General features: G+C 39.3%; 1 protein-coding gene and 1 non-coding gene across 2 annotated transcripts in view; one reads left to right on the top strand and one right to left on the bottom strand.

Annotated features, from left to right (window-relative positions):
- LOC124789498 (sodium-coupled monocarboxylate transporter 2-like) overlaps nucleotides 1–25,374 on the top strand; it is a 247,291-nt gene that overhangs the window by 163,603 nt on the left and 58,314 nt on the right. Inside the window, exon 8 of the mRNA XM_047256882.1 lies at nucleotides 8,570–8,710. Within this exon, the coding sequence (XP_047112838.1) occupies nucleotides 8,570–8,710 (141 nt within the window). The remainder of the gene's footprint in view (nucleotides 1–8,569; nucleotides 8,711–25,374) is intronic.
- On the bottom strand, nucleotides 11,372–11,446 carry Trnal-caa. The gene has a single exon. It is a non-coding gene; the product is annotated as a tRNA-Leu (tRNA).

Raw genomic sequence — 25,374 nt, 5'->3', positions numbered from 1 at the left:
TCAGAAAAGAAGATTCTAACAAAAAATACACAAGCTATGCAAGTCATAGGGGTGGTGAGAAACATTATCCTAGCAATTTACAAGCTGATAGGTTATATTTAAAAAAAAGAGGAGTTATGTCCCTTTCCACTAGATTAATGATTATGAAACAAGTTGTAAATATGCTTATGTCATGGGGACCTTAAAAGTGATTTTCATTATTTTAATTCTCTTCCCTGCTTGTGTTTAGTTTATTCAGATTTTGCAAGTGACTATTCTTTCTGCTGTTCAGGTACAACTCTAACCATGGGAACTGGTAAGTGGCAAAGTCTGACATTTATATCAGAATACTTATGTGCACTTATTAATACTGTGATCATTGTAGTTCATTTTGAAATGTTCTAGTGCATTTAATTCAATGGTGTCATCCAAATGGTGAAATATTTTGACATCTATGGACTGCCCCAAAGGCTGATTTGTCTTTCTCCAGATGTCATCTTATACAACCTGTCCCTCTTGCTGTCAATTTTGGTACCAGTGGGCAGACCTGCTGTTGAAGTGGAGGAGGAAGTACCTTTCTGGGACATCAGCCATGATCCTCAGTCTCTGCACTACCACTGTGGAAGTCGGGTTTCCACCGGTGAGGAGGCATCACATCTATGTGATGTGATCTAAGTTCTTCAGTTAGTGTGATCTGAATGGCTTTTCTTATATACTGTCACCATGTTTTCAGTGTGCTTAAGGCTGTGTCCCAAGTCTTACTTAGTTGAAAGCCATTAGCTTTATTTATCAGCCCATCACATAGTTGGATCTCCACTGATTCGTTTAAAACACAATCCCAGAATGTGTTGACCTCTTTTAAAATTCATCCTATACTCCTTGGAATGGCAGTGCTCTGCCCCAGCTGTCTTCATTGGTTATTCCTTATCTGTGTGACACTTGTACTATGTGCATCTTTCCTGTATCACCTGGATGGTCTTACCTTCGTACATTTTCCTGCACACTTGTAGCCTACCCAATTTATCTGTATGGAGTCCTTGGTAGCCTGCAAATCCATTGAAAAATGGCTGAAATATTGGTGTTGAAAAAAAGACTATAGTCAATAACATACTCCACCCAAAACCTTGAAGTTAAAATACTTCAGTCTGGTACCAATAAATGGGTAGCCATATACTATACCTGATAACGGCTCTATACGCACAGTACATAAGCGCATAAGCCCCCCTCTATAGGCACAGTAACCTAACACCAATGTTATAGTTCACAACTGTTCTAGAGTGGCAAATAAACAATCAACCTAAGTCACAAAGCAAATCACTCTGTCTCGTTTCCACATGATTTAGAAAAGATATCACAGTGTTCGTCATATTAAATGGAATCACCGAAGCTAATTATGAGTGCACAGCAAGACTTTGTTCTCATTAGTCAACACTGCTATTACAAGTCATTGTTATAGAATGATACATATATTGGCTTCAGAGATAAGTTCATGCTAAGAGTAATTATTTAAATTATCACTGAATTATTCAGTAATTAGCAGCAGGACATGAAACACATTGTGAATGTAGTAAATCTTTTTGATTTCACTTATCCACCAGATCTACTGCGCTACATATGGGCAGATATAGGTTTTGCTCAATTAAAAACTCATTGCAGACTAACTCTTTCATGGTAGGTGTGGTCTTATACAGAGTGGCATAAGAACAAACTGTCAAAACTATGTATTTCTTTAAAATTTGGGTGGGTTGGAATTTACTGTTTCTGATGAACTAATATGATTTTGATTTATGAAAAATATTGCTGGTTAGATATTTGTAAAAATATGTGTACATTACTTTTGTTCTGCAGTGTGAATCCTCTCATGTACATGAATGAGTGCCATATTGCAAAATAAAGTTGAAATCATTAATTAGTGCTCCAATTAATTAGTAATGTATGTAAAATTATTCAGTAAATTCTGGGCAACAAAGTATGTAATCCAAATCCGGATTATCACAGTAGTTATGACAGAATTTGCAGTGAAAAGTGGCAGCCTCTATGAACTTCAAATTCAATTAACAGATTATTTTTAACTTCAGAAAAAATGGTATATGTTACTGTAAAACTTGATTATTACACTGCTGAACAGTATAGGTCCTAATATTGAAATATGTCTCCTACTTCACCCCAAATCTGCAGACTTGTGATGTATGAATATTTTCCATTAATGACATTTTCTATTAGGTCTGCAACTTTGCTTCCTCTGTTTTGCAATAGACGGCAGTAGCGGCAAGTGGGGTTCGGATGGTTGGTTATAGGTGTAATACAATAAGCTTAGGGATCTGTAAGCATAATGCCATAAAAATATTAGTCAATTTGTAATTGCATCATAAGGTTATTCTCGATTAAGTACGTCAACTTATGTACCCATTTTTCGCCATTTGCAGAAAGTTTTAATTTTCTGATTTAACATGAAGAAATCTGTGGCTGTGGCTCTTAAAATGCTGGGTAAGACCAATGGTGAGGGAACTATTAGTGGAAGAATGTGCAGAGAATGTTTTCAACGCCTTAAGAACGGTGATTTTGATGTCAAAGACCAGCATGGCGGTGGAAGACAGAACGTTTTCGTAGCTACTGAAACAGATGAAGACAGTCACAGGACATCATTATCGAAAGCAGTTGATGTGTTCGAGCCCAGGACTGAAACAGAAACGACCACAATACAGTGATAGACACTTAAAGGTAATTTTACAGCAGGTCAGTGCTCGACCCAATGTCATAAAACCCGTCAAATTATAGATGGAAACATTGAAATGAGAAGTCCTATCCCTCCGACCATATTCTCCATACGTTGCTCTCTCTGACTACCACCTTTTTCGATCAGTGGCATACAGTCCAGCTGGCCAGCACTTCCGATCATATGAACAAGTGCAAAATTGAATCAATTCATGGATCCCCACAAAAGACACCAAGTTTTCCTGCCACGGGATTCATATGCTTTCCGGAAAATGGGAGAATGTAGTGGCCAGCGATGGGCAATATTATGAATCATAATTTTTTTGTAAGTTTTTCACAATAAAGCCCTGAACATCAAGAAAAAATGGTGGAAGCAAAGTTTTAGACCTAGTAATCAACATGTCTCCAGCCATATGGGAGAATGTAGTGGCCAGCGATTGGCGATATTATGAATCATAATTTTTTTGTAAGTTTTTCACAATAAAGCCCTGAACTTCAAGGATAAATGGTGGAAGCAAAGTTTTACACCTAGTAATCAACATGTCTCCAGCCAAACTAATTATTTCAGTACATTTAGAAAAAGCAAATGAATGATCTGAGTAATAAATTTACACTGATTTAGGTCTAACTATGAAATTAAAGTTTTCATGTGCCTATTATACATTATGTAAATCGGAATTTTGGAAATTAATGAATTTAGGAAAAATGTGTTAATTATTGGGGGAGGGGAACATGACAGATGGAAGCTGCCCAATGTGCTACATCACACACTGCACTGGATGAAGAAGATTCCTGGTTTTTGGGGTCCTAGGTTGTCCTTAACAGTCCAAAACAAGGCTTTTGTCTTTGCATTAAGAGAAATACACATCTGATGTTATGTTTCCAAAATATTCTTCCAATTTTTGAGGGTGTTTTGCTTATATAAGGGATAAATACCATTGAAACAGGTCTGTCTCCTTCCTCTGTAAGTTGTGGCCTTGGTACCTTTGGTTTCATGCTAGGCTTGACCTGATCGTGGTTGTAAGCAGTCTTCTGGAAAACCATGTGCAGATGCTGCAACTCCACTTCCAAGCTTGTTAGATTAGAGATAGTGTGCACTAGGGCACTGAGGACGATTTCTGATTGTGAAGGGACATGACTGCTGGAAGTGTGCAACTATGAATCTGGGTGTATTAATTGGTTTATGTTTCTAATGTATCATCTGGTCCTGCTTGACTAGCATGTCCAGAAACAGAAGCTGGTTGTTCTCTTGTGTCTCCATTGTGAACCTGGAATTTTGAGACAGCAAAGTCAGGTTTTGAGGCAGCAAATTCAGATGTTGCAGGAAGTCTTGGATCTTGGGGATGCTGTTTTCCATGTGGCCAGATCATGAGCATATCATCCATATACCAGCAAAAACTGAGAATTTGTAGACTGCTGAATCAAGAAATACTTCTGCAAATACTTTGACAAGTATGTTGGCTACTGCTGGTGACACCAAGTGGACCATCACCACTCCATTGGTCTGTTTGTGTTAATACCTATCAAACAGGAAGTAGCTTGATGTGGGAATGAACTTAAAAGATTTTTATCAACAATGGCTTGACTTCCTCTCTTATGAGGCTAAGGCAGTCTCTTGAGGTACCCTAGTACCACACTGAAGCTCATCATGAAGTCTTCCTGGCCTAGTTGGACGCTCTGAAGCTGCTGGATGAAATGATCTGATTTCTGTACATAGTGATGAGCATCTTTAATGCATCGTCTACTCTCCTGCAGGCATCATCATCTAGTGGGATGTGTATTTTCTACTTGTATGCTTGAAATGGTAACTGGACAGTAGACTATCCCTCATCTGCTGGGAGGGTGATTCTCTCAGAATCTCCTCAGTGGTGTTCAAGTGCACTCCCATCATTTGGCTTTGGTGGAATTGTTTTTCTACATCTACATCTACATTGATACTCCGCAAGCCACCCAACGGTGTGTGGCGGAGGGCACTTTACGTGCCACTGTCATTACCTCCCTTTCCTGTTCCAGTCGCGTATGGTTCGCGGGAAGAACGACTGTCTGAAAGCCTCCGTGCGCGCTCTAATCTCTCTAATTTTACATTCGTGATCTCCTCGGGAGGTATAAGTAGGGGGAAGCAATATATTCGATACCTCATCCAGAAACGCACCCTCTCGAAACCTGGCGAGCAAGCTACACCGCGATGCAGAGCGCCTCTCTTGCAGAGTCTGCCACTTGAGTTTATTAAACATCTCCGTAACGCTATCACGGTTACCAAATAACCCTGTGACGAAACGCGCCGCTCTTCTTTGGATCTTCTCTATCTCCTCCGTCAGACCGATCTGGTACGGATCCCACACTGATGAGCAATACTCAAGTATAGGTCGAACGAGTGTTTTGTAAGCCACCTCCTTTGTTGATGGACTACATTTTCTAAGCACTCTCCCAATGAATCTCAACCTGGTACCCGCCTTACCAACAATTAATTTTATATGATCATTCCACTTCAAATTGTTCCGCACGCATACTCCCAGATATTTTACAGAAGTAACTGCTACCAGTGTTTGTTCCGCTATCATATAATCATACAATAAAGGATCCTTCTTTCTATGTATTCGCAATACATTACATTTGTCTATGTTAAGGGTCAGTTGCCACTCCCTGCACCAAGTGCCTATCCGCTGCAGATCTTCCTGCATTTCGCTACAATTTTCTAATGCTGCAACTTCTCTGTATACTACAGCATCATCTGCGAAAAGCCGCACGGAACTTCCGACACTATCTACTAAGTCATTTATATATATTGTGAAAAGCAATGGTTCCATAACACTCCCCTGTGGCACGCCAGAGGTTACTTTAACGTCTGTAGACGTCTCTCCATTGATAACAACATGCTGTGTTCTGTTTGCTAAAAACTCTTCAATCCAGCCACACAGCTGGTCTGATATTCCGTGAGTATACAGTATGTTTCAAGCCATATTTCTTTAGCTGCATCTAGTGGAAGAGCAATGGCAACATGTTCCCCCACACTAATAAAATTAGCATAACATGAATTATAATGACACCAAAGTGTTAGAACAGGCCAACAGATTATGGGATTGTGTTTTAAAAGAATTGTGCAGATCTTGCTATGCAATGAGCCAATAACTAAAGATAACTGTTTACAGCTAAGTAAGTAACACAGCCTTGAATGGCTCGAAGCACATGGACAGTGTGTCATGCCAACACCAACTGAAGAGCTTAGGCCACACCATGTAGACCTGCTTCCTCCCCATTATTAGTGTCCCAGCAACAAGCCGGTAACAAAGCAGTATACTGAAATGTACCTCATTTGGTTGATGCAGTCTGACTGAATACCCAAGCACATTTCAAAATCATCAAGATGGAAAATCTTAAAATCATACAAATTTAATTAATCTTCCTTCAGAATATTTTGTGATGTACCACATACCATAAGGCATATTTTTTGTCCATATGCTGAAAAGAAATCATCTATAAGAAATTAAAAAAAATAGGTACAAAATTAGGTGAAATACTCTTATGAAAAGTGAATATGCAGTGTTTACCAAACAGGCTCAATGGCCCTTTTGTATCACAGCTTACTGATTGGGCACCAGACAAACCACCTCTACCAAAATTTGCCTTTGTTTACAACTTACTGCCCAATTCATGTGATCATTTCATTTCTCCAGGTAAAACAATATTTTAATTCATACAGAACATAAAAATACTGCTGTATATATAAAATATATTTTCTTGGTGATTTATAGTATTTGGGGTCTGTCAAACATCTTTGATATTTTATTAACTCAGTCACAGTTGTAACAGGAGATGCCCATGTCAGTATTTACTGTGATCCTTCAAAATGTTGTTAACATACTTTTCTTATAAAAGTCTGCCCTTGGATCTCAAAAATTTTCTGTTGTTTCTATGATATTATAGTGCTTATAAGACTGATGAAGCATTACATGTCATATATAAAAGCATGCACAGGTTTTTCTCAATTGTTGTGCACCCTCACAGGCAAGATTATTTCAAAATCTGAAGATTCACATCTAATGTTTGTCACATGTAATTGCATTAATTTTTGAAACTGTAATTTTCATAAAATTGGGAATCGTTTGTTACCTTTCAGTAGCTGTTTCTGAAGTTAGGAGAAAGGATATATATTTATGGAAGTCTGAAATTCAATATAACAACTTAAATTCAGTTATTATTTCTCAGTATGAAACTGAGTTTTACTTTTTACTATATTTGACTGTGTTAATTATACTCAGTTTCAGTTCTGTTGAACATGATCAGTTTTCAGATTTAATGCTATCAGTTTAGTAACTTTTTTGTATTACTGTAATTGAAATATAATTCTGACAACATGACAAACTGAGTATATTGTTTTCTCTTACTTGGGAACTTAAAATTAAATATAGCTTCTAAGATATAACACAGTGCTCCTGAACATGCTGGCCTGTGTTAAAGGGATGACAGAGTGGACTAAAGAAAACTATTATTTATTTAAAAAGTGTGTTCAAAGAGATTAAGGGATGAGACATTTTAAATGATAGACCGGCCAAATAGCTTATTCACACAAATAAACAAACTTTTGTTTCCTGGCTAATGTATTTGCATATTAAATAGGCCTTGTTTTTTCATTCATCGAAGCATCAATGCTGCTAACACTTTGTGAGCTCCACTAACTTATAATGCTTTTCTGCGAAAATTTACTTCTTTTCATTGCAGTAAAGACATAATAATTCCAACTGTAATTCAGTCAATTCGGTTCCCATATCACTCATGCCAACAGAAAAAATAAGAGACAATCTATTACCTATTTCCTGACTTCTGCAGTCACAAATGAAGGGAGAAATTATTCAATATGTTTTGCTACCTTTAAAAATTTTTCTCTGTTGAAAAATTCTTATAAAGGTGTGGTGCATCTAACAATTTTAGTGATTTCCATAAAATTGTCAGAAAATAATTCATTCTAAGCAGTACCAGAGAGCCTGACTTATTCATCCAACACTGAAGAAAATAGAACAAATGAGCAAGAAACACAATTTTCTCTGCAGTGTTAGCAGCTGTTTCTCCATCTCTGTTTTATGGCAGAACAAAAGAGACATTTCGAAAATCATCAAGTTTCCCTGAAAATAACTGCTCAGCTGTAGATCCCAAATAGTCCTTCTTGTGAAAGTGCATAATGTCTGACAGTATGAAAATCAACAAGCTAATTTGCTTGAACTGACAAAGCATGAAAACATAAATCTAGTTTTGTAGTAGAAATATGGATCACAAAGATGAACGTTTTCTTCACTTCTACTGCTCTATGAATACTTAATTCAGCCACATCACTCAACAATGTATTCTTTAATGTTCGCATCTCACTGCCTGCTCTTTACATTCTAAAAGTTCCTTTATTTTCTCCTTTCACTGTAGCTATGTATTTTGAGAGCATAGCCTTCAAAAGTCAAAGGCTGCGCGGGGTAGCCATGCGGTCTGAGGCACCTTGTTATGGACCGTGCGGCTCTCCCGGTTTGAGTCCTCCCTCTGCCATGGGTGTGTGTGTTGACTATAGTGTAAGTTAGTTTAAGTTAGATTAAGTAGTGTGCAGGCTTAAGGACCAATGACCTCTGCAGTTTGGTCCCAAAAGACCTTGCCACAAACTTCCAAATTTCCAAAAGTCAAATTGTACCTAAAAGCTGACATTAGTGCAAGAACAGAGATGAATATGATGTTCGTTCTCATACTGAAATATTGAGAAACCTACTTCTGATGATGTAAATGGGAGTAAGTGTCAAGATGCATGTAGTTGCTCATGAGCCATTTTTTATCTAATTTGCTACAAATAAAGCAGAATGAGTAGAAATAATTCCCCACGGTTAATTCTTTATTGTTGCAGACTAAGTCTGGATCCAACGGAGAGACATACAATCTGGAGTGTTGTTATAGGGAACTACACTAGTGTACTTGCTGCCTTTGCTGTTAATCAAGCCATGGTACAACGTGCTCTTGCCATGTCATCAATAAGGAAAGCAAAAATGTAAGTTATATACATTTTCAGAACTCATTTTACATTGTTAAATGCTATGTCTAACAGGCTATATGCTTATTTTGTTGCAAATATTCTATGTAAAGTTAGATATAAGTTCTGTTTGAAGAAAGGAGATTTGAGTCTAACAACCCACTGACAGTGAAATCATTAGAGATGAAGTACAAGCTTCGATTAAGGAACCATCTTGGAATTTGTCTTAAGCAATTTAGGGGAATCATGGAAAAGTTAAATCCAAGTGGCCAGATGTGGCTTTGAATCATCATCATCCTGAGTACAGGTTTATTGTGCTAACCACTGTACCACCTCTCTCAGTAGCATGACTGTCTCTTGGAAGCACAACTGAATGGTATCACTAGGAATGGGTACATTTCAGGAGATACACTTGTCACCATTCTCAAGTATAACTGCAAGCTAGACTCACACATGAACAGCAGTCCTGGGCCTTCTTCTTGGCCAAATTAAGGCTGTACAATTTAAATCCATGGGGAGACCAATGTCTCTGCAGGCCGCAGATGAGACAATAAATACACAAGCTCAGCAATACAAGAGTGCTGGTTGCTGTCCGCTAAATCAGGAATTTATTCATTCACAGCAATTGTTTTATCAAACTGCTGGGTGCTTAGAGAACTGAAGTTTCATCTGTTGCTTCAAATTAGTAAGACAGTGTTCTACGACATAACTGAGACATGCCTGACACATGACCTTCTCAATAGTGATGGAGGTTTCTATCTGACATTTACATGGGATCCAACACTATGTTTATTAATAAAACTGTGGGAGATTAGGTGATTTTCTCATAGTGTCTGTGCAATAACAATCATTGCTGTAACATCTGCTGTGATGGTACTATCTATGTTGTAGTTGTTGGCTAGTATCAGTCTTCCATTGTGGTTTGTACAAATGTCACTGCGGGTTTACATGATTCATCTATAAATAGAAGAAATTGTTGAATGTTTTTCATTATTTTCCTCTCTCTGGTCTCTTCCAATAATCTTCTTTCTTCACTTGTTTCCTTCATTATTAAGTTTGTCAGTCCAATTCATCTTGAGCATTCTTCTCTGTACCCACATTTAAAAATTTTCTTAATATCTTTCTTCACTGCTTTCATCTGTCCATAATTCACTGCTCTTTAACACTACACTCCAGACATGACACTTAATAAATCTTTTTCTCAGTTCCATAGGAATTCTTCTAGATATTAGTGACTGCTTAACATTTTCAAATAATCTGTTTCTCATTGATACCCTCCTCCTTATTTCCATGTCATAAAACTTTCCAGGTACAGAAAGAATTTAACTTGCTCTATCTTTTTTCTGTCTAAGAATATGTTAACTGGAATTTCCTTCTTGCTTATTCTCATAACGTTTATCTTTTCTGTGTTTATCTTATGTCCATACTGCTCACCCCTTGTTGCAATACTCTTCAACGTCTGTTGTAGCTCCTTTTCTGATTCCACCAGGACTGCTTGATCATCTATGTATTTTATAGTCTTTATCCTTTCTCCTCCTCTTGGGTCCTCTATCAACTTGTGTATCAGTTCTTCTCCATACATGTTGAACAGCTTTGGTGACAGTTAGCATCCTTGCCTTACACCTACAGTTGTGAAACTACCATCAGCTTCCTTTGACTACCATAAGCAAGCATGGACTATGGTAGGTTTCCTAGTAGCTTTGATCAGTTAATTTTGTGACTGCATTACCTCAATGTTAGATGTGTTGCATGCCTATCTTACCTAATTTTGTTTGCTTTTTCTGCATATGTGATGAGTGTCTTGTTAGATTCCTCTAGAAACTGGAAGTGGTGAAACATTTAGAAACTGAATGAGGATATTTAAAGGGCCGTATAACCTACAGAACATTTTTGTTCTATATAGTTATCGTCCTGTCTTTTACTTAAAAATAAACACTATTTATCACAAAATTGAAACTGTCAATGTTTAACTGAGGTTTTATTCAAAAATTGTTGATTTATAATGTGAAACAGAGGTATCTTGTCCTGATTCAGTACTTCATCAAGCTTATATAAGAAATGTTTGTGTTACTGCCAAATGACTTTTGTGTTTATGAATAAAAATAGAAAACTCTTGCCTTTGATCACAATGAAGAATGTTCTATTGAGTATAAAATATCAACAATAATATAGACTTCTCTATGTTTGTGCATGCAAATTGTATTTGCATCAAAAGTAATTGCTTTAGTTACATAGAAGTTCAGATGTTAAGCGGTCAACTAATTTTTATTATTTATAAAATGTAGTCTATGTTTTTTAAGGACATAAAAGACATGAAGGACTATTGCTGAATGATGTGTGGTTCTAATTGTGTGCACAACAAATAAACAAACAAACAAAAAACAATGAAAAGTTATCAGATCCCGGTTCCTCTCTCACACATTCACTTACATTTCTTTCCCTACCAATGCAACCAATACTACTGGTAACCCTACCATATACTACGTCATTGATGTGCTGTACCAAAACTACTGAACTGTAGTTTTTGTAGAGTGAAACTCTGTTTACAGACCCTCCATCTCTTCTATCTCCTCATTCCCTACTCTAACTGTCAGTTTTTGCTCGTGTACATCTCCTTTATTAACATTCTATCTTTCCAAACTTTACCAACATCGAAACTTCCTGGCAGATTAAAACTGTGTGCCCGACCGAGACTCGAACTCGGGACCTTTGCCTTTTGTGGGCAAGTGCTCTACCAACTGAGCTACCGAAGCATGACTCACGCCTGGTACCCACAGCTTTACTTCTGCCAGTATCTTGTCTCCTACCTTCCTATCAGCGCACACTCCGCTGCAGAGTGAAAATCTCATTCTGGTTTATCAACATCCTTTAAATCCTCAGCAGTATACTCCAGTTGATTCTGTTGGATGCGTTCTCCCAGTCAATAAAACAATGAAAGACTCTTCCGTTCTCATCCCATCTGATAAGTCTCACTTGACCCACAGTTCTGGGCGACTTTTCTGAAATCTACCTCTTCCTAGACCTCTCCAGTCATTTTCCTTCACCCCTCTTCCTTCCCCTTCAACTCTCCTGCCAGAAGAAAGAGCAACAGGCTCCAAAAGCTTGCCTTATTATAACCTTTTTTATTTGTGTGTTCTGATGCCATTTGGTGAGTAGATTTCTTTTCTATCGAATTACATTATATTGTCAAAAATTAATAGTTTTCATCATTATAGCCTTTGTAACATGAATTAAAAAGCTAACTGTCCTATAGTCTTTGCATTCTTTTGCACTGTACTTTTTAGGTAAAGATGTTAGAATGGTCATTAGTAGATCTTGGGGCCAAATTCCTGAGTCTTACATTCTGTTTGCTATTTCAGTCAATCTGGCTGTTGAATTTACACCTAAGACTTCCAGTGCCTCAGATGGTGTTCTGTCACAGTCCAGTGCTTTCTCTTCCTATAGCTCTTTATTTGTTTTCACCAATTCCTAGGTAAATATTGTAGGACCTTCGACTTCTTCACTCTATTCCCCTTCATGTTCTGAAACTGGTCCCATGTTATCCATCTGTATATAACTCTTCCACATAATCAATCTGAAGTTTCTTTTCCTTTTCCATATATTATCCTGTAAGAAAAGAATGAACCCCAATCTACTCAAAACATTGTTATAACTAGTAGAAATATGATACTATAAGGCGTACAACTTTGCTTCTACCATTTGCCGATATGCGGCGACAACGGCAAGTAGCAGTCGAAAGAAACAGATTGCAGACATCAGGCAGTTGGCTTGGACCTCAGTCAAGATAACCTCATTCAAACATTAGTCGATTTGTACCTGCATCATAAAGTTTTTCTTGATTGAAAATGTCAGTTTACAAGCCTAATTCTCGTCATTTGCGGTAGGTGTTACTGTTTTGTTTCAATATGAGGAAAACAGCAGCTGAGTCTCATTGAATGCCCTCAAGTACATATGGTAAGCATGCTATTCATGAAAGAATGTGTCGTGACTGGTTTAAATGCTTCAAGAATGGTAATTTTAACGTCGTAGACCGGCATAGTGGTGGAAGAGAGAATGTTTTCAAAGATGCAGAATTGGAGACATTGCTGAGTGAAGACTCTCATCAAACTCAAGAAGAACTGCCATGATTAGTGGGAGTGACACAGCAAGCCATTTCAAAATGTCTCAAGGCTACGGGCATGATCCAGAAAGAAGGAACTTGGGTCCTGTGTGAGCTGAAACCAAGAGACATTGAATGGCGTTTGTGCATTGGTGAACAGCTGCTTCAGAGGCAAAAACAGAAGGAATTTCTGGATCACATTGTGACCGGGGACAAAAAATGGGTTCATTACGATAACCCTAAATGCAAAAAATCGTGGGGATATCCTAGCTATGCTTCCATGTCGATGACCAAACTGAATATTCACGGCTCCAAGATTCTCTCTGTATTTGGTGGGACCAGCTCAGTGCCGTGTACTATAAGGTGTTAAAACCAAGTGAAACAATCACAGGTGCTCATTATCAAATGCAATTAATGCATTAAGCAGAGCATTAAAAGACAAATGGCCGCAATACAGGGAGTTGTTGTTGTTGTTGTGGTCTTCAGTCCTGAGACTGGTTTGATGCAGCTCTCCATGCTATTCTATCCTGTGCAAGCTTCTTCATCTCCCAGTACCTACTGCAACCTACATCCTTCTGAATCTGCTTAGTGTCTCCCCCTACGATTTTTACCCTCCACGCTGCCCTCCAATACTAAATTGGTGATTCCCTGATGCCTCAGAACATATCCTACCAACCGATCCCTTCTTCTGGTCAAGTTGTGCCACAAACTCCTCTTCTCCCCAATCCTATTCAGTACCTCCTCATTAGTTATGTGATCTACCCATATAATCTTCAGCATTCTTCTGTAGCACCACATTTCGAAAGCTTCTATTCTCTTCTTGTCCAAACTATTTACCGTCCATGTTTCACTTCCATACATGGCTACACTCCATACAAATACTTTCAGAAATGACTTCCTTACACTTAAATCTATACTCGATGTTAACAAATTTCTCTTCTTCAGAAACGCTTTCCTTGCCATTGCCAGTCTACATTTTATATCCTCTCTACTTCGACCATCATCAGTTATTTTGCTGCCCAAATAGCAAAACTCCTTTACTACTTTAAGTGTCTCATTTCCTAATCTAATACCCTCAACATCACCCGACTTAATTCGACTACATTCAATTGTCCTCGTTTTGCCTTTGTTGATGTTCATCTTATATCCTCCCTTCATGACACCATCCATTCCGTTCAACTGCTCTTCCAAGTCCTTTGCTGTCTCTGACAGAATTACAATGTCATCGGCGAACCTCAAAGTTTTTATTTCTTCTCTGTGGATTTTAATACCTACTCCGAATTTTTCTTTTGTTTCCTTTACTGCTTGCTCAATATACAGATTGAATAACATCGGGGAGAGGCTACAACCCTGTCTTACTCCCTTCCCAACCACTGCTTCCCTTTCATACCCCTTGACTCTTATAACTGCCATCTGGTTTCTGTACAAATTGTAAATAGCCTTTCACTCCCTGTGTTTTACCCCTGCCACCTTTAGAATTTGAAAGAGAGTATTCCAGTCAACATTGTCAAAAGCTTTCTCTAAGTCTACAAATGCTAGAAACATAGGTTTGCCTCTCCTTAATCTTTCTTCTAAGATAAGTCGTAAGGTCAGTATTGCCTCACGTGTTCCAGTATTTCTACGGAATCCAAACTGATCTTCCCCGAGGTCGGCTTCTACTAGTTTTTCCATTCATCTGTAAAGAATTCGTGTTAGTATTTTGCAGCTGTGGCTTATTAAACTGATTGTTCAGTAATTCTCACATCTGTCAACACCTGCTTTCTTTGGGATTGGAATTATTATATTCTTCTTGAAGTCTGAGGGTATTTCACCTGTTTCATACATCTTGCTCACCAGTAAACTGATTGTTCAGTAATTCTCACATCTGTCAACACCTGCTTTCTTTGGGATTGGAATTATTATATTCTTCTTGAAGTCTGAGGGTATTTCACCTGTTTCATACATCTTGCTCACCAGATGGTAGAGTTTTGTCAGGACTGGCTCTCCCAAGGCCGTCAGTAGTTCCAATGGAATGTTGTCTACTCCCGGGGCCTTGTTTCGACTCAGGTCTTTCAGTGCTCTGTCAAACTCTTCACGCAGTATCGTATCTCCCATTTCATCTTCATCTACATCCTCTTCCATTTCCATAATATTGTCCTCAAGTACATCGCCCTTGTATAGACCCTCTATATACTCCTTGCACCTTTCTGCTTTCCCTTCTTTGCTTAGAACTGGGTTTCCATCAGAGCTCTTGATGTTCATACAAGTGGTTCTCTTATCTCCAAAGGTCTCTTTAATTTTCCTGTAGGCAGTATCTATCTTACCCCTAGTGAGATAAGCCTCTACATCCTTACATTTGTCCTCTAGCCATCCCTGCTTAGCCATTTTGCACTTCCTGTCGATCTCATTTTTGAGACGTTTGTATTCCTTTTTGCCTGCTTCATTTACTGCATTTTTATATTTTCTCCTTTCATCAATTAAATTCAATATTTCTTCTGTTACCCAAGGATTTCTACTAGCCCTCGTCTTTTTACCTACTTGATCCTCTGCTGCCTTCACTACTTCATCCCTCAAAGCTACCCATTCTTCTTCTACTGTATTTCTTTCCCCCATTCCTGTCAATTGTTCCCTTATGCTCTCCCTGAAACTCTGTACAACCTCTGGTTCTTTCAGTTTATCCAGGTCCCATCTCCTTAAATTCCCACCTTTTTGCAGTTTCTTCAGTTTTAATCTACAGGTCATAACCAATAGATTGTGGTCAGAGTCCGCATCTGCCCCTGGAAATGTCTTACAATTTAAAACCTGGTTCCTAAATCTCTGTCTTACCATTATATAATCTATCTGATACCTTTTAGTATCTCCAGGGTTCTTCCATGTATACAACCTTCTATCATGATTCTTAAACCAAGTGTTAGCTATGATTAAGTTGTGCTCTGTGCAAAATTCTACCAGACGGCTTCCTCTTTCATTTCTTAGCCCCAATCCATATTCACCTACTACATTTCCTTCTCTCCCTTTTCCTACACTTGAATTCCAGTCACCCATGACTATTAAATTTTCGTCTCCCTTCACTATCTGAATAATTTCTTTTATTTCATCATACATTTCTTCAATTTCTTCGTCATCTGCAGAGCTAGTTGGCATATAAACTTGTACTACTGTAGTAGGTGTGGGCTTCGTATCTATCTTGGCCACAATAATGCGTTCACTAAGCTGTTTGTAGTAGCTTACCCGCGTTCCTATTTTCCTATTCATTATTAAACCTACTCCTGCATTACCCCTATTTGACTTTGTGTTTATAACCCTGTAGTCACCTGACCAGAAGTCTTGTTCCTCCTGCCACCGAACTTCACTAATTCCCATTATATCTCACTTTAACCTATCCATTTCCCTTTTCAAATTTTCTAACCTACCTGCCCGATTAAGGGACCTGACATTCCACGCTCCGATCCGATACACAGAGAGGTATAATAAAGTAATTTTGCAGAATGACAACACTTGACCCCACGTTGCAAAAGAGGTCAAAACATAGTTGGAAACATTAAAATAGGAAGTCCTACCCCACCAGCTGTACTCTCCAGACATTGCTCCCTCTGACTATCACCTATTTAGATCAATGGCACATGGCCTGGCTGATCAACATTTCCAATCTCATGAAGAAGTCTCAAATTGGATCGATTCGTGGATCGCTTCAAAAGATGAACAATTTTTTCGACGTGGGATTCGTACACTGCCCGAAAGATGGAAGATGGTAGTGGCCAGCGATGGAAAATACTTTAAATGATGCATGTGCAACCAATTTGTTTTATTAAAGTCTCAAATGTTGGGGGAAAATGGCGAAAGCAAAGTTGTACACCTTGTAATTTATATGGAAAATTCAGTTTTCACTTCAGTGCAAATTTTGATTAAGTTCTAGGAACTGTTTTTGATTCAGTAATTTCAGCAGTCAGAATACATCATATCATCCACCTTTCTGTGCATGTGATACTAAAATAATGGGGATGCTAATCTTCACAGAAACAAATCTACATGCAAACTTATACTGTTCTTAACAGAAGGTCTGTGTGTCACATTTAATCATTGCAAGTGATCAACACCTGTCTTCTCTAGTTGACACTGAAAACTGAGATGGTAATGTGTTCTGTGCCAGTGACATCTGTATTGGGCTTGGCTACTTGGAGAAATTTTGGAAAGGAAATCTTAAAGAAACAACACTGAAGTCCAGTAAATAGTAGTTTCCTACCAGTGCTTAGAAAAAGCTATGCACAAAAAAGGTCGTACAGAGGGGCTACGCAAATTTTGTCCTACAGAAGTACGAGGGGCGTTTGAAAAATCCATGCAAAAATAAAAACTACTTACATGTTTGGGATAAACCTTTCTTATTTTTTGATATAGTCTCCTTTTAGACTTATACACTTCATCCAATGCTTTTCTAGTTTGTTGATCCCTTCTGAATAGTAGGAATTGTCCAAGTCCGCAAAATAGCTACTATTTGCTGCAGTCGTCTCCTCGTTTGAATAAAGTCTTTGTCCTGCCAGCCATTTCTTCAAATTATGAAACAAATAGTAGTCTGAGGGAGCCAAGTCTGGAGAACAGGGGGATGTGAAACGAGTTGGAATCCTATTTCCATTAATTTTGGGACCACAACTGCTGAGGTGTGGGCTGGTGCACTGTCGTGATGGAAAATGACTTTTTTGCGGTCCAATCACTGGCGTTTTTCTTGCAGCTCGGTTTTCAAACGGTCCAACAATGATGAATAATATGTGCCTGTAATAGTTGATGAGAATTATCCCTTGTGAATCCAGAAAGACAGTTTCCATAACTTTTCTGGCCAAAGGAATGGTCTTACGCCTTTTTTGGTGCACCTTCTCCCTTGGTAACACATTGTTTAGATTGTTGTTTGGTCTCAGGAGTATAGTAATGTATCTATGTTTCATCCACAGTGAGGAAATGATGCTTAAAGTCCTGCAGATTCTTCCTGAACAGCTGCAAACCACCCTTGCAACACTTCACACAATTCCGTTTTTAGTCAAGCGTGAGCAATCACGGAACCCATCTTGCGGATAGCTTTCACATGTCCAAATGTTTATGCAAAATATTATGCACCCATTCATTCAAGATGCCCACAGCACTAGCAATCTCATGCGCCTTAGCTCTTCTGTTATCCATCACCATATCATGGATTTTATCAATGATTTCTGGAGTCGTAACCCCCACAGGGCATCCAGAATGTTCAGCACCACTTGTGCCCATATGGCCACCCCAAAAATTTTGAAACCACTTATAAACTGTTCTAATCGGAGGTGCAGAGTCACTGTAGTGTTTATCAAGCTTCTCTTTAGTCTCCTGAGGCGTTTTGTCTTTCATAAAGTAAAGTTTAATCACCACACGAAATTATTTTTTGTCCATTTTTTGACTATCACTCTACTTCCTTGACTCACACAAATGCCAGACACAAAGAAATACACCAATATGGCTGAAACTTGGTGTGCATTCTTTCCAAAGATGCTACTAACTAAACATGACCTCAATACGCACCGGTGGTGTCATCTCTCGCACTTTGCACGGACTTTTCAAACGCCCCTCGTAAAGTGCTACCAATGGAGAGAGGCAAGATGTGAAGTGCAAAGTCCTACATGACACTGGTTGGGAGGTGACCATCACAGATTTGGCACAACTGTCATGATGCCTAATGGAACTGTCAGTTCAAAAAAACATGAGCTTTTATGGGCTAGGATCTATCTTCTACACAATCCCCCATGGTGGGGATGGGCGACCAATCCTGTTTCACCATTTCAAACTACACACAGAACTATACGATGTGTATATGTCTCCTATGAAAGGCTCAGTGAGGTGGGTTCCTTTCCCTTTTATGGCATAAATAACGATAACAAATACAGCCTGTACAGAACTTGGTAGAAGGGGTGTGGGCTGCTGTTATTTCTCCTTCAATGGAATAGGGACCCCTCCTTGTATACTTTTGCTGATCATTCCCAAGGTTAAAAGAAAATACTGTTGCGCCTCAAATTCAAAGAGTGCCTTGTGCTCATGGCAGCCCTGATACAACATGTCACTGGAAACATCAACATAATCAACAGAGGCTCCTCATTTAAGGAGCAATAGCTTTCAGTGGTGCCAGTCCGGTGGCTAAGCTGTCCAGTTCCAGAGATGAAAATGTACTCTGTGAAACCAGCAATGAGAACATCTGTGTTTTTCCTGCTAGTCCAGTCGTGTCAGCTAATGGTTCAGGATTCACCTCTCAGTTTCTCCCATGTTAACATTGACAGCTGTTCTCATAAGTCACAAAAATACACTAACAGTAAACTAAAACTTTCTTACCAGCTTCAATACCAGAATCCCCAATAAATGACTCAATAGTTACTTTTGTGTACATGTAATGTGTTTGAAAGAGGAGGATTTTGGGAATTTTGGAACTTTTATCTGGAATCATCAGAAGTTTCTTAAACATATCTCAAAGTTAGGTATTGTATGTTTTGTCGGACGCTAAAGATTTTTGATGAACACTAGGTTAATGCATACTTCTGAATTTTCTGAACCAGAACTACATGTCAGTATAATAGTTTTGTTTGCATTGTATGTGATCCATTAGGAAGATAGTTCATATGACTATAAATTGACATTTAAGCAGCTGGTACTCACTAAATAGCACATTTTATTTCTCTGGCAGTTACATGACTTTTCACACTGTTCTATAAAGTTTTCTTCTTTACTAAAAGAGTACATCAAAACTTGAAGAGGGGAAATTTCTGAGTTTTAGAAGACAGAAGAAATGCCCAAGAACATTTATTTGCTATGATCTCTCAAGTTTTTTTTTCTGCGTGATTGTTTATTAGTGTGCATCCAGCTGTTCCGGTGAGTTGTTTCCATTTTGTGCACAATCATTCAATGACTGACCCAGCTATCTTCTTCAGGTACTGTGAGTTTTGCTGTTATGTTTACTCACTGTTTGGACTCCAGCCAGACTGTGAACTGTTGTTCATCTTGCACCATTATTTACAACTGAGTTAAAATCCTGATGTCCACTACACCCTTTGATGCTCTTTTATTTTCCAAAGCTTGCTTTGATGTTCAATGAAATGCAAATTTTCTCAGCATTTTTCAACTCTGGTGCATGTAATGGCTAAAGAGATTTTAATAAGTCAAGAGCTGGACACCACATGTTATTTAAATTGAAATCACCATTTCTGTTTGTTAGATTTTCTGGTATCTTTATTTTGATGGACTCCTTAATTGTGCTGTCCCAGAAACATGATGTTTGGATCACAACACTGGTCTCATCATATTTTATTTCATTATTATGTTTGAGGCAGTGTTCAGCAACACCTGATTTGCTTGATTGTTCTATCAAGATATGTTGCTGATGTTCCTTGCATCTCTCCTTGACTGTTCTGCTAGTCTGCCCAACACAAGATATGCCACATTTGCACAGAATATGATTCACACCTGGCTTTCAGAGAGATAGATTATCTATAACATTACAAGTAATACTTTTTTCTTCAGTTGAAGAAGAAGAGGTTGAGACTGAGACCAAGGAACAGAAGCCAAAAATTTCTTATCTACCTTATGCTAGCTCAATATACGGAAAGATCAATTGATTTCTATGGAAATATGGTATGCAGAATATTTCAATTCCTCCAACTAAGATAAAACTCATTCTTTGTAATGTTACAGATGATCTAGATATCCAAAAGCCAGATGGGTATCACATTTCATGCAAATGTGGTATGTCTAATGTGGGGAAGACTATCAGAACATTCGAGGAGATATGCAAGGAACATAACTGACATCACTGACATACTTGACTAAAATGATCGAGCAAATCAGCTGTCACTGAGCACTTCTGTAAACATAATCATGAAATGAAATATGATGAGACCAGTGTTGTGCTCCAAATACCATGTTTCTGGGACAGCATAATTAAAGAGTCTATCAAAATAAAAATATCAGGCAGCCTAATAAGCAAGGACAGAGGTTTCAATTTAAATAACAATTGACATCCAACACTCAATTTATCAAAATCTTGTCAGCCATTACAGTCACCAGAGTTATAAAATGCTGAGAGAATTTGCATTTCATGGAATATCAGTGTGAGCTTTGGAAAAAAGAGCATCAAAGGGTGCAGTGGATATCGATATTCAAACTCAGTTATAAATAACGGCTGCAGTGGCCTGGTGTAATGTTAAGCTCTCTCTATACAGCTTAAGCGTTTTTGTCGACTTATTTCTTGAAGTATGCTGGTTCTGCTTTCTTGCAGCGCCGATGTCTTCTGCTAGCACCGGACACTTCTCCAAAGATTTCACTGCTAGGAAGGGGAAATTTTCACTCTCTCTTTCTTCTTATTTCAAAAATATGCTACTCTTGGAATATCATTCATGCACCAGAACATATTTATTTCCACTTTGCACAAAAAAAAAAAAAAAAAAAAAAAAACTAAACTTTATGACATAAGCCCACACATTACCGGGCACCCAGAATCAGTTAATTTCACATTTTTGAACACAATTAATACATAAACTTAAACGTCCAATAAACAGTTACTATCTCCAGCCACTCCATTTGTTTTTCAACAATACAAAGCTACACTCCTGGAAATGGAAAAAAGAACACATTGACGCCAGTGTGTCAGACCCACCATACTTGCTCCGGACACTGCGAGAGGGTTGTACAAGCAATGATCACACGCACGGCACAGCGGACACACCAGGAACCACGGTGTTGGCCGTCGAATGGCGCTAGCTGCGCAGCATTTGTGCACCGCCGCCGTCAGTGTCAGCCAGTTTGCCATGGCATACGGAGCTCCATCGCAGTCTTTAACACTGGTAGCATGCCGCGACAGTGTGGACGTGAACCGTATGTGCAGTTGACGGACTTTGAGCGAGGGCGTATAGTGGGCATGCGGGAGGCCGGGTGGATGTACCGCCGAATTGCTCAACACGTGGGGCGTGAGGTCTCCACAGTACATCGATGTTGTCGCCAGTGCTCGGCGGAAGGTGCACGTGCCCGTCGACCTGGGACCGGACCGCAGCGACGCACGGATGCACGCCAAGACCGTAGGATCCTACGCAGTGCCGTAGGGGACTGCACCGCCACTTCCCAGCAAATTAGGGACACTGTTGCTCCTGGGGTATCGGCGAGGACCATTCGCAACCGTCTCCATGAAGCTGGGCTACGGTCCCGCACACCGTTAGGCCGTCTTCCGCTCACGCCCCAACATCGTGTAGCGCGCCTCCAGTGGTGTCGCGACAGGCGTGAATGGAGGGACGAATGGAGACGTGTCGTCTTCAGCAATGAGAGCCGCTTCTGCCTTGGTGCCAATGATGGTCGTATGCGTGTTTGGCACCGTGCAGGTGAGCGCCACAATCAGGACTGCATACGACCGAGGCACACAGGGCCAACACCCGGCATCATGGTGTGGGGAGCGATCTCCTACACTGGGCGTACACCACTGGTGATCGTCGAGGGGACACTGAATAGTGCATGGTACATCCAAACCGTCATCGAACCCATCGTTCTACCATTCCTAGACAGGCAAGGGAAGTTGCTGTTCCAACAGGACAATGCATGTCCGCATGTATCCCATGTCACCCAACGTGCTCTAGAAGGTGTAAGTCAACTACCCTGGCCAGCAAGATCTCCGGATCTGTCCCCCATTGAGCATGTTTGGGACTGGATGAAGCGTCGTCTCACGCAGTCTGCACGTCCAGCACAAACGCTGGTCCAACTGAGGCGCCAGGTGGAAATGGCATGGCAAGCCGTTCCACAGGACTACATCCAGCATCTCTACGATCGTCTCCATGGGAGAATAGCAGCCTGCATTGCTGCGAAAGGTGGATATACACTGTACTAGTGCCGACATTGTGCATGCTCTGTTGCCTGTGTCTATGTGCCTGTGGTTCTGTCAGTGTGATCATGTGATGTATCTGACCCCAGGAATGTGTCAATAAAGTTTCCCCTTCCTGGGACAATGAATTCATGGTGGTCTTATTTCAATTTCCAGGAGTGTACATTACTCTTTGCAGCCATCCACGGAGCTTCCGGGCCATATTTAATTATTCTTGGCAGGTCGCGCTGAACACTTGCCAGTGCTGATGAATTATCTCCCTTCCAGTTTTGCCTGCACAAACAATAAATGGGTGCAGTATCCCATGATCATCCTTACACCCTGCTTTAAAATAGTGCGTGTTTGAAACGCCGGGAACACAAGTGTCTCCAGACTTTTGTAAAATTCTGTGGGCACTACATATCCCTCCCCTTAGCTCTAACACTCGTTATTTTGCACACAACATATATTTTAATAATTTTTTTCTTAGCACTTATCTTGTTACTTTGTACTACATAAAAACATTAGATACAAAAACTCTCTTCCATCTCTGGTATGTCATTAAGCTGTTGGTAATATCTTTCATAGACATAGTAGTATGATAAACTAATGGTTCAACAAGTATTAGCTATTTCCAATAGATTTATCTACTCTTGCTTCCAGGATTGAGCCAAAATAAATCCCTCTCCTTAGCCAGTTTCAAAGTTCAGGCATTATTCTGTGTAGAGTCTTTACTTTTTTTTTTTTTTTTTAAAAAAAAGGAAGCTGTTGCAATGATAACCACCAGTTTACCGGATCTGAAAAAAATTGGTTTTACTGGGGGTTTTCTCTTTTTTCTATCTCCTCATGCAGGACTCCTCTGTTCTATTTCAAAAAATTTTAGTATTCAAATTTACCAGGAGAAACTTTTCACTACAGTCTCAGGTCATTATACCACCCTTTACCTTTGGGTTCCAATCTACATAAGGGTTGATACTATGAAAACATCTTCTTCCTCATCCTTGGGTAGTTACGCCCCTTCCATTTATACTAAGCTATGGTACAGGTCAATCCCCTTTTTGGTGCCCCTGCCCACACAGTATAGGTTAGCCTGCTCTGGGTCTGCCTACCTGCCTCTCTTTCTCTCATTCCATCTATACCGGATGTGCCCTCCCTATCTTCTCTAACAATGATTCCTAGTCTTGCCTCTTTCGTACTCCTCTGCACACTATTTTATTTAAAATTTCATGGTAAAATTTATATCTACCTCTCCTTTCCTCCCCCTGAGTCCTTCAGTCTACCTGCTTAAATTCTTCGCTTGTTCATTACTTACAGCTTACTTATATAACCTTAATAACTAAATATGTTTTGTCCATGGTTGTAACTTTATTTCTTTTCTTCAAGCTATTCAGTCTGCACAATCCTATTATTCATCAGAAACTTATTTGACTCGATACCTCTGACTTAATATCTATTTCTTTTTATCTCCATTCATATTACTTTGTACTACTATAGCTATGAACACAGGTGGATATACACTTGGTCCCCCCTTGTTCCTTTAGCTTAAGTTTACTGTACCATTTCACTTGAGATGTACAACTGTCATTACTTAGCACATGTGCTCGAGCTCTTCCTGAGTACTACCTCCCCCTTATCTGTGATGGTTGTTACATCTCCCTGTGTATTACTTGTCTGTGTCTTTGTATTTAATTGTTTGAGTGTGGAAGTGTGATCTTGCATCCTGATTCTTCGGCCCAATAAGGTTCTTAGTTGAAGATTTTTAGAAATCACAGAAAAGAGAAGGACTTCAGCGATAGAAGTACATGAATGTGGACAGAGGGAAAGATAGATTGGTACTCTTAAGAGAAGTAAGAAAGGAAATAAAAGAATTGGTTGCTAAGATCGAAGAAAGAAAGAAGACAGCCCCAAAGACAGGAAACCCTTCCAACACCCCTTCCCCAGGATCCCCACTTCGCCGGTACTTAAGTGAGAAGCCGGAGGAGGTATGATGTTCGGCGTCTCCTACAGAATGGACATTCTCACCGTCACCTTTGAAGTCCCCGAAGAAAAGATCTTAGCAACTGCTATGAAACGGCAAATGATGAAGAAACAGTCACACTTGTTTCCGAGGGTTGTATGAAGGGCGTGGCGTGTAGGTCGTGTCTGTGCCTATGCTACCCACCCGTTTCAAAATTAGATATAAACCCTCCCCAATCACATCACACTTTACAAAAAATATAAATCATTCTATAAAAATAGGAATTATACACACTATAATCAAATAGTTATTCAGTTAGTCACTTCACTTTATATTTCATACACATGTTCAGTTTATGTCATCTAGGTATCATTCTTCCTAAACAGTACCATCATATTATATCTCCTGTTAGAATGTTACCCTGTTAGTTTTATCTCATGCTTAGAGGTTAATGTTTATTGTGACTCCTTAAATTAGTCATAATCGTGTAGTCATAATTGGTCTCTTTTAATAGTGATATGACAGGATAGTTTAAGGGCTATAAATAGATTACAGGATAGTCAAAGATTTTTAGGGAGTTTGGTGTAGAAAAACTAATGTGGAAGCAACACCGAACACAACTCGGGAACCGGCGGACGTCACTCCACACGTTGACACAGAACGTCAACGTCCCAAGGGGTTTTGTACATATCGTTTTATATCCTTAACATTATACATTCCCTTTTCCTCTCCCGTCACAGGATCTATTAAATACAGGGTGCCCCATTCTGAAGCTTCACCCTCCAAATAACCTACCGCAAACTCTA

The sequence above is a fragment of the Schistocerca piceifrons genome, chromosome 3 (assembly GCF_021461385.2).
Source record: "Schistocerca piceifrons isolate TAMUIC-IGC-003096 chromosome 3, iqSchPice1.1, whole genome shotgun sequence".
NCBI classification, from domain to species: Eukaryota; Metazoa; Arthropoda; class Insecta; order Orthoptera; family Acrididae; genus Schistocerca; species Schistocerca piceifrons.
Note: the sequence above shows the minus strand (reverse complement) of the source record. Positions and strands in the feature narration are given on the sequence as shown.